Source organism: Rhinichthys klamathensis, unplaced genomic scaffold, assembly GCF_029890125.1.
Source record: "Rhinichthys klamathensis goyatoka isolate OS25496 unplaced genomic scaffold, OSU_Roscu_1.1 h1tg000192l_1, whole genome shotgun sequence".
In the NCBI taxonomy this organism is placed as follows: domain Eukaryota; kingdom Metazoa; phylum Chordata; class Actinopteri; order Cypriniformes; family Leuciscidae; genus Rhinichthys; species Rhinichthys klamathensis.
This window is the reverse complement of record NW_026606718.1, coordinates 4,462,732-4,472,475: the sequence shown is the minus strand read 5'-3', so window position 1 is coordinate 4,472,475 and position 9,744 is coordinate 4,462,732. Positions and strand designations below refer to the sequence as shown.

The 9,744-nt window shown below is 39.0% G+C and overlaps 1 protein-coding gene across 2 annotated transcripts; it reads left to right on the top strand.

Annotated features, from left to right (window-relative positions):
- The first annotated feature begins 63 nt into the window (after positions 1-63).
- On the top strand, positions 64-8,607 carry bach1a (BTB and CNC homology 1, basic leucine zipper transcription factor 1 a). Of its 2 annotated transcripts, none has more exons than XM_056262499.1 (5): positions 64-220; positions 867-1,121; positions 2,355-3,581; positions 3,768-3,974; positions 8,010-8,607. In XM_056262499.1, the coding sequence occupies exons 2-5, from the start codon at positions 882-884 to the stop codon at positions 8,349-8,351; spliced, it is 2,016 nt and encodes a 671-aa protein (XP_056118474.1). In that variant the 5' UTR covers positions 64-220; positions 867-881; the 3' UTR covers positions 8,352-8,607. The 2 variants fall into 2 exon arrangements, with proteins under 2 accessions (XP_056118474.1, XP_056118475.1); XM_056262500.1 differs by having other exon boundaries at positions 101-220; positions 839-1,121.
- Positions 8,608-9,744: the final 1,137 nt, after the last annotated feature.

Sequence of the window (9,744 nt, the reverse complement as noted above, 5' to 3'; positions counted from 1 at the left end):
AAAGTGGGCGTGGCTCTTGATTGGCGTGGTTATTAGATTCATGACGCAGTACGTTCTGTGCGTGATGTGTGACGCGCACTCACTGCCGCACTGTACAGTCACATGACAGGCATTATGGAGCTCGTCGCTGTCAAACTTTAATCCGTTTTTTCTTTTAGACTAGAAAAGCGATGGACAGAGCGGAATTTTTGACGGCTTCTGATTTCCAGTGATATGTCAGGTCAGTTTTATATTCCTTTACAGACATACAAGCCCTGCGTTTAAACATTATTGTGTGTTAAGACAGGTTTAACAATGTCAGTTACATTTTAAACCACTGGCTAGTTCCTATTTTTGTTTTATCATCTTAAAGATTATGCCATTTTGACAAGTCGGAACTTCCCGGTATAAGCAATTAGCATTATGCCAGCTCATAAACAAATGTTTGCACAGCTGCTTAACACTCACAATAGTGCAAACTATGCTGCAAACTATGCTGTTAACTATATGATTGACACACATATATAGACAAATAATTATATATAGAAAGATTAGCTATCTTTAGTCTAGCCGGGAACTGAAAACATGCTTTTTTTTAATGTATACTTATTTTGCAGAGTCATGCTCAGTCACTCTGTTTACTAATCTTAATGGTTACTCAAATGTTTTTAACATTGAAAAGTAAGATTATAGTGGCTTTATATATATATATATATTACTTTTTTGTATTCTACATGGCATATTTGTAAATGCATCTGTATACTGTATGTGCCCCTCATCACCATGTATTGAGCTGGAAATCACTCCACCCAAGTGTAACTTGATGCATCTCTTTCTGTATTTCCACCTTGTTACACAGTTGCGTCTATGTATCTGTTATTTTGTAGCTAAACCCCTGCGTCATGTCTGTGGATGGCCCCCGGACCTCTGTTTTCACCTTTCAGTCCGCTGTTCACAGCCATCATGTTCTTCGCTCGCTGGAGGAACTGAGACAGAAGGAGCTCTTGTGTGATGTGACTGTTGAAGTGGAGCGCAGGAGCTTTCGAGCACACTCTTCTGTGCTGGCTTCCTGCAGCCACTATTTTTACACCAGGCTGACAAACCACAGCCGACCAAACCTCACTGTCAGCTTACCGGATGAGGTAATGCTTGATATGGTGGATGGATGGGTTGAACCTGGAGGTTTTCAGAAACCTATGTTTAAGCTGTCTTCTCTTTATGATTTGTTGTTATTTTTAACAGATACACACACACACACACACACACACACACACACATATATATATATATATATATATATATATATATATATATATATATATATATATAAAACTGTAAAAAAAATGATCAGAGCAAACTCTAAAACAAACAATTCAAACCAAAGTGAAAATTATGTCATCCTTTACTCATTTACATATGTATAAATATTGAACCCTTGAGGGTTAGTGACATGACGCATACTTTTATTTATGAGCACGGCTATATTTATCCAGAAATACATTAGAAAAATTCACACTTACATACTTCTATGATGACCATGTTTATAATTTCTGAATTCAAATTAATTTTGATATTTTTGGGGGGCAAAAAGTAAAAAAATAAAACTGATGCAACTGTCCTAAAATCATAAAGAAGAAGAAAAAAAGCCTTATTAAAATAATTAAATGATATAAATTAATATTTTATTATTATTTGTCGGAATTCTTTTTACAAAACTGTTTCACTGTTTATTAATATTTGTCTACAAATCAATGTAATGCGGTCCGACCAACTTGCATGAAAAAGTATATATAAAACAGGAAATTATATCATAGAGAGGACTTCTGTTGACTATCATAACTGTGTCAAGATCAATGATAATTTTGACCTTTTTATGGTAATGCAGGCTGTAAAATGTCATGTGACATTTATCAATGAATAATTCATGTTATTTGTTAATAATGATGATATTTTTTTCTTGTAAAAAAAGAAAAACGTTTTTACTTTTTACTTGATGCTTGCACCACAATTTTAATTTCTTGAACATGGTTTAAGAGTTTTACATTTCTTCCTGACAGTTTTTTTTTGCTACTTTTCATAATCCCAAATATCCTCATTTAATTTCATTATATGGAAAAGTCAAACTAACTTTTCCTCGAGTGTACGATGGAAGTCATACGAGTTTGGCACGACATGAGGGTGAGCAAATGATGACATAGTGTTCATTATTGCGTGAACTATTCCTTGGAAAATGGTTTATAGTGCATTGCTGTCAAATTAGGCCTTATACATTGAGATTAAATTAAGCAAACAATGTTACAGCTATAACCCAATAATGCGATTTTGTAAATAATTTATTCATGCAGTAATCATGACTAGATCATTAATCTCCCAAGGTCACTGTGGAGGGATTTGAGCCTCTTCTGCAGTTTGCCTACACTGCAAAACTTCACTTCACGAAAGAAAACATCCTGGAGATCCACAGATGCGCCGAATTTCTTGGATTTCAAAACCTCGATAAAGCCTGCTTTGAATTCCTCATCCCAAAGTTTTCTGATGGTGGTGGAGCCTCAAAAAAAGTGAAGGGGAAAAGCAAGAGCCAAGAATCCAGTAAGAAATCCCAAGCCATCTGCAGTCCTAGTGACCAAACCCCTAAAACTGGAGAAGATGCTCAGGATGCAGGAACAGTCATGCAGGCTGCATCTGCAACATCCTCTGCAGAAAGTCCTAAAGATTGCCCACCGATCTCCAATGGCAAAGAAATGCAGTTAGATTTATCCCCGCTGTACACAAGAAGCTCTTCATATCACATGGGTGATGGCCAAGACCAGTTTTGCCTGCAGAACTGTGGCCCACAGTTGCCTTCCTCTTCTGTGGTGGCCGGTGAAGTGTGTCCTTTCCTGTCCACTTCGAGCACCAGTGATAATGAGAAACTGCATTCGGCTGTAGCTGGCTGTGGTGGGGACATTTTAGCAATGGAGGAACAATTCCAGAAGGAACTAGCAATGGAGGTACGTTGTGAACCACCTACTGATAAAGACCTGAACATAGCCAGTATCACCGATGGCCACTTTGACCAACTTGAAGGGTCTCTAATGCCGCCCACCAACTGCAGCCAACTATGTCCTCTGAATTCTGTGGAGTCAAGCGGGGTTTTGGACGGGATTTCCAGCGCTCCAGACATCAGTAGCATTGGCACCGACGACAACCAGGTCTTTGATTCCAACAAACAAACGTTCTCTGAACTGTCCCCCAAAGATGGCTTCACCGAACGAAGCATAGTGGAAAGGGAAGTGGCTGAGCATCTCGCGAAGGGCTTTTGGCCGGATTTGAGCTCCACGTTAAATGAGCCACTACCTTTGGACTCTATCGACCAGTCGTCTGCTGGAAACGGCTCGGACTTCCACTGGTTGAAGCATCTGGATCTGGGAGCTGCGCCCGATGATTGTCCCTTCCTGAGGGACCTGAGCTCCACTGACAGACAGACCTCCGGGGGACACACTCTGTCCAATGAAGACACTGGAGACAGTTCCTGCATGTCCCCAATTAACTCCAGGGAAAACTCTGAGTGTGAATCGGATGGAGACTGTGCGCAATGTGGTAGCAGTGAACCAGTGCAGGAGGTGAGCATGCTAGCACTCAGAGTTGTAAAACCTCAATTTGGTGCCAAATTGCAAACTTCACCAATATTTTGTACTCTGTTGAGATTCCCAGACATGCATCAAATAAAAGTTTCAGACTCTACTAAAAAAATGTAACCAACCTCTAGGCTCTATAATGCAGTGTTGACGTCAAGGTTTTCTTCCCAGGTGGATTTGCCATTCCCTGTGGAGCAAATTTCCAGCATGACCAGGAGGGCATTCCTGCAGATGTTGAAACGCGAGAAACTGACCCCGGAACAGCTGGAGTTTGTTCAGGATGTGAGACGGCGCAGTAAGAACCGCGTGGCTGCACAGCGCTGCCGCAAGAGGAAGCTAGACTGTATCTACTGGCTGGAGGGAGACATCAAGAAACTGGTATATCTGTTTTATATCAATATTTTGTGAATGTTCTCCAAATGTTAATTGAGTGACATGGGTCTGATAAACTTGGGTATGACATGTATGCAGACTCTACGATGATGACACCTATTGAACCGTAGGCTATGACGCAAGTTAGTATAGAAGACTAAAACTTCCTCAGCGGCATCCACTAGTGGTAAACGAATAAGCAAGATGAGTCACTTTGGCAATTGTTTTTTATGTGCGCTGAAAAAAAAAGAGAAGGAAGCAAAAGAGGAGAATATGGATGCGGTTATGGCTAGGGAAAAGAGGCCAACTTTTTGTAAATGCAGAAAGTTTTAAGTTTTAGCGCCATGTCATGTTGATCAATACGACATTTCATGACGCATTTTTTTTGGCTAGTCAGTAAATTTCTGACACTGTCAAACTGAAAATGACAGTGAAAATCTTTGGGCCGTCTTAGACCCTCTATCACTGTACGCCGTAGGACCACCGTTTAGGAGCCACGACCACAGAAATTTCCATTATTGGTGATCTTTCGTCCGGGAGAGCACAAAATCGCACAATGTGTACCGGGCATAAAGACGCGTTCTCGCCTGAGAGCACACACAACAAGATCCTCGAGCAATAGTGCCATCCTCAAAACAAGTTTAAACACAATAAACCCCATATATACAGACATTATATGTACATATTGAATATATATTGATAGTTTAGTGCAATCAAACAACATGCAGCAGGATCATTGTAGTCTAGGAATGCTAAATGAGAGTTACTTAAAGACATAAATGAGAGCGAGTTAATCAAAAGATTCAGTCTTGAACTCTCAAATGAATGGCTTTGAATCGGTTAGGGTTCAAGGTTGACCCGTTTCCCATACGCAACTCTGCATAACTACCATAGTGTAATGCTTCATTGGAGGAATGAACTAGCTTGTCACGACTGTTTCCAGAAAAAAGTAGTAACTGTCTCACATCCGTCATTTGAACCGCTTTGGGGCTGCAGTGTTTCCGCTACATTCATTCTGCCGTGGCGGGCCACCACACCTAAAATCATCCCGCCACGGCTGCAGCTTCTCGGTCCGATATTGTTGTGTTATTGTTAAGCCCCACTAAAGGCATACAAAACATTGTAAAGCACCATAAAGTTTTCACACTATATTCCAAGACTTCTAAAGTCATTCAATAGCATAATGTGAGGTAAAAATGTATATTTAAGTCGTTAAGTTAATGGAAACTATATCTCTCCTCAGTCATTCTCCATTCAGCATTCAAACAGCACGTCGCGTTCGGTTACGACAGTAACACATAGTAACACGACGACACTCTCTTCAAGATCAATGTTCCCTTTATAGTATATTTGTAGATAAAGGTCTATAGTTTGCATAAAATTACTTTATCTTGCTGGAGTTTATAGCGCTTTCTAAATCACATTCCTTTCTCCCGGGTGTCTGTTACTACAGCACTAGAGTAGAGAGCACTATGAATTGTTCTTCATGGGCACTGTAAGTTAACTGAAATTTAAAACTGTTAAAAGAAAAGGCTCAATAAACTGTTGCATAGATATAATACATTAAGCAGATATAATCTCTTCGCTTTGTGCTTTGAACCTTTCAATGCGAAGCGCTGCACGCTGTGACTTCGCGTTGCTTCAAGTGCATCATTCTGCGCACGCGATGCGCATAATCGCTTTGCCGCTCTTAAGCCCCGTTCACACTACACGCGACGCGATACCATTCATTTCAATGGGGAGCTGGCGATTTCCGGCGACACGCGCGACAGCGACCGGATGGGGCGTGTCTGGCGACGCGACAAAGTTGAGATCTGTTTAACTTTATGCAAATGAGGAGCGACTTTCGGGAGCGACAACCAATAGGAGCGGAGCGTGTATGATCCTTCTCCACATCATTGGATGTCATTCATAAAGGCAACCACTAGTGGGAACTCCCACTAGCGACCTCATCGCCAGCCACTGGCAACATGCAGCGACAAAGTCGCTTGTAGTGTGAATGGGGCTTTAATGGCGCCTTTCATGTTATAATACTTAGGGGAGGTTTAAACACCTGGGATACGGGGGTGTGGCCAATGGGAGTATCACTCATGGGCCACGCCCCCTCCCCCTGGCGAAATGGGCCTGCCACCACGGCTGGAAAAAATCCTAGAGGAAACACTGGGCTGTTAATGACGTCACACAGGTGGTGGAGTAATAACTTCAGCTAACTAATTTGTTTGATAATTCAAAATAATGGAAAACATGGCATCTAAGGATTATTTCGTTATCTTTGTTCTCTGTTGTTTTGCTTTATTTAGATATCAGATTTTCACTACTCGCTCATTGGGACCAAAAAAAATTTACAATATGACTATAAAAGCGGTGGTGCCTGGAATCACCCTGATAATAAAAATAAGGTTACAGTTTTGTATTATAGACGATACTTTCATTGTAAAAATAAAAAATAAAACTACCATGTAGGGCTGCAACGATTAGTCGACGTTGTCGACAACGTCGACAATAAAAATTTGTCGACAAATATCTTTGTTGTCGAGTAGTCGTTTGATCTCACGTGACCTAATGTAAGGGCCTGCAATCCCGCGATTTGAACGCTACGGCGCTGTAGCGCTAGAGTGTAGTGCAGCCCTTACAAATGCTATTGCGGTAGAAGAGAAAACAGCGCGAATTATGACAGTGCAAACGAATCCGAACTAGCAAGGTTTGGGTTTGGGAAAGTTTCACAAAACTTCAAATCAAGAATGCTGTCGTGTGCAATGTTGGGGTGCAAGAGGAAACATCCCGGCAAAAGAGGAGCCGGTGAGAAGTGAGTGTTCTCCAGCTGGAGCTAACTAACCACCAGCGGCAAATCTCTCTTTATTAGAGAATGCAATACTTCTAATAATAGTAATAATATTATCAATAGTAATATAATTACAGTAATTTGATGACTTATTTTGTATAGAATAAAGCTTGATCGAGCTTAGGAGTCAGGGCTGTTTTTATTATTGTAACACTATTAGTATATTAGGTATTATTATAGTCTTATCACTTGCCTGTATTTTGTTCAATAATCATGAAGACTTACAAAACGAGATGTTATATCCTTCCTATGATATAGGAAGAATATCACGGCAGTCACTTTATCATACTATAAATTAAAAGGGAATGAGAACGTCTCTGTCAGCTCATTGTCATGTAAAAAAAGATTGTAATTTTATAATTATAATAATTGTTTGCAGATTAATATTTTACCATTCTTTGTGTCCTGAAGTAAATGTCCCTTTTTCTGTTTCAGTTCTAAGAAAAGCAGTGGGCCTATTAAACAATGCTTAGAGAGCATTTGTGTGTGATTTGAGTTGGACCGAAATCTGAAAACTTAAAGAGAATGACCTGTTTAGTTGGCTCAAAGTTCATTAAAACAACTATTTCAAAAGCTGAAGTGATTTTCTTTTTTTATATTATAGTTAGAATATGTATAACTCAATGTTTTAACTAATTGGAAAAGCTGAATAATCGTTCCAAACTTACTGATTAGTCTGCGAAATAATCGACGATTAGTCGATTAATCGTTCTAATAATCGTTAGATTAATCGATTATCAAAATAATCGTTTGTTGCAGCCCTACTACCATGAAATAAAGTAATAAATATGTTAAATGTTAAGAAAATATACATTTGTATACTAAATCTGTACAAATATGCATAAAATATACTTTTGGAAACAGTTTTACAATAAGAATATAATTTATTATTATCAGAGTTTAGTATATAAGCATATACAGTTGGGCTTTTGTCTTTAAAAGTATGACAAGAATTGTTACTGGGATCAATTAGAAAGCAGAATAATTTGAAATTGAAAATCCCTTCCATTACCACATTGTGTATGGGCATAAAGTGTACAATTATATTGCTTCTATTGTCCCTTTTGTTCAAATGGAGATCGAGTAAACCAATCAACACAGTTTTCGTGAACATGTAACGTTAAGAAAATCATTAGCATGTGTTTTGAGTACAGAATACAATCCTAAAATGGATCTTCTTTTGTCTCCACGTTTATCAGAGGAGCGAGAAGGAGAAATTACTGCAAGATCGCAACCAGCTGAAGCTCAGCTTGGAGGATGTGCGTCAGAACCTCTCGGGCCTGTGCCAGAACCTCTGTACGGACACCTCGCCGCAGTCCGAGCAGCTGCAAGTGCTGGCCAGGTACGTCTCCTCCGACTGTCCCACCTCCATCCTCCTGACCCCCATGGCTTCTCCTAGCCTGGCTGGCCCAGACCGGGACGTCCCTGCGAACACCTTTCTTCCAGACACTAGTCCTGAAGGAGACACAGTAGCACTCAGGTCGCCCGCTGCCTTCCTGAAAGACACCGCTCAGAGCGCTGTTACAGATCCAGCTCCGTGATGTACAACAGAGTAAAGCCGCTTGGAATGGTCTGATATTTCAGTTTTACTCAGGAGCTTACCTTTCTGCTGCCGTCAGTTACACTTTTGAGCATGACTTTCTTATTAGGAGCACTTTCGTAATGTTTCTAAGTATGGATGTGACTAAATTTGCACTATTACCAGGAGTTTCATATGGAAATGCTACTATGCCTTTCATTCCTTGCATAAGGGTCATTCCTGTTACGCCACACATTTTAAACTTTTGAACTCTTAAACTTTAAAAATGAATACACCCTTGTGTTGTAATTCAAAGTATTTCAGAAATAGGCTCTGGTTGCAGATGAAAGATGAATTACAGAATGGAACATAACAGGGTTGAAATGCATGGTTTGTTTTATTATGGATTGATAGTTAACTCAAATAAATATGGATATTTTTTTAAACCATCTTTTGATATTTTGATTCAGTCATTCCATTTTCTTTTTGTCCAACGGGATGGAAAATTAAGACAAACGGCTAAAGCACAATGCATCAATTAATTTATCGAATGAACTGCTAATACTTGCTCGTGTTTATGCTGTTGTTTTCCCACCCAAAATGATGTCACTTCCTGGACAATAATGTCATTAAGGACTTTAGTTAAAGGGATTTTTCAAAAGCCTAACAGGGTGGAAAGTGATATTAAGGAAATATCTAAGATTAACAGTTAGAACAACATCCCCAAATTTTGCATTTTGATTAAAGAAAGAAAAACATCTGGAAAATTTCTCAATTAATGACTTTTTATGCTTTTTAGGGCATTCATTGTAATATTGTGATAAAAGAAAACTAACTAATATGACTTCAATTTTATATTTTATCCAAATATAGACTTATGTACAGTATTTGTAAATATAATGGAGACTTGAAAATGTACTACATAACAGGAATGACTCATGGATTATATTCCAGTGCTAGCATTCATTTCACTTACACTGCCACTATGGACAATCATAGTAATTCTCTTTTTTATGTTAATGGTTTATGATTTTGTTATGCGATGTAGAGCATACAAGTACATTCCAGTCTAGCCTAATACGTCTTTATCATTATCGGCATGAGAATTCTATATTAAATAATATGCATCTGTGTTTTTTAAGTATCCGTATGTGCATATGTCATAGATATAATAACATTGTAAATAACTGCCATGTACGTTTTCATGCATATCATGTAGGATTTGTGAAAAATACATAGAATCCATAGTCTCTCTAAGGTAAGGCAGCAAAAAAAAAGTTTAGATACTGTTCACTTTTTGCTTGCTAAAGTGGACTGAGTTTGGAAAAGGCCTACATAAAGTCATAATTAATCCTATTTACTTTAATACATGTTTATGGCCTTGTTGTGCATGATGATTCTTCATTCCACATTAC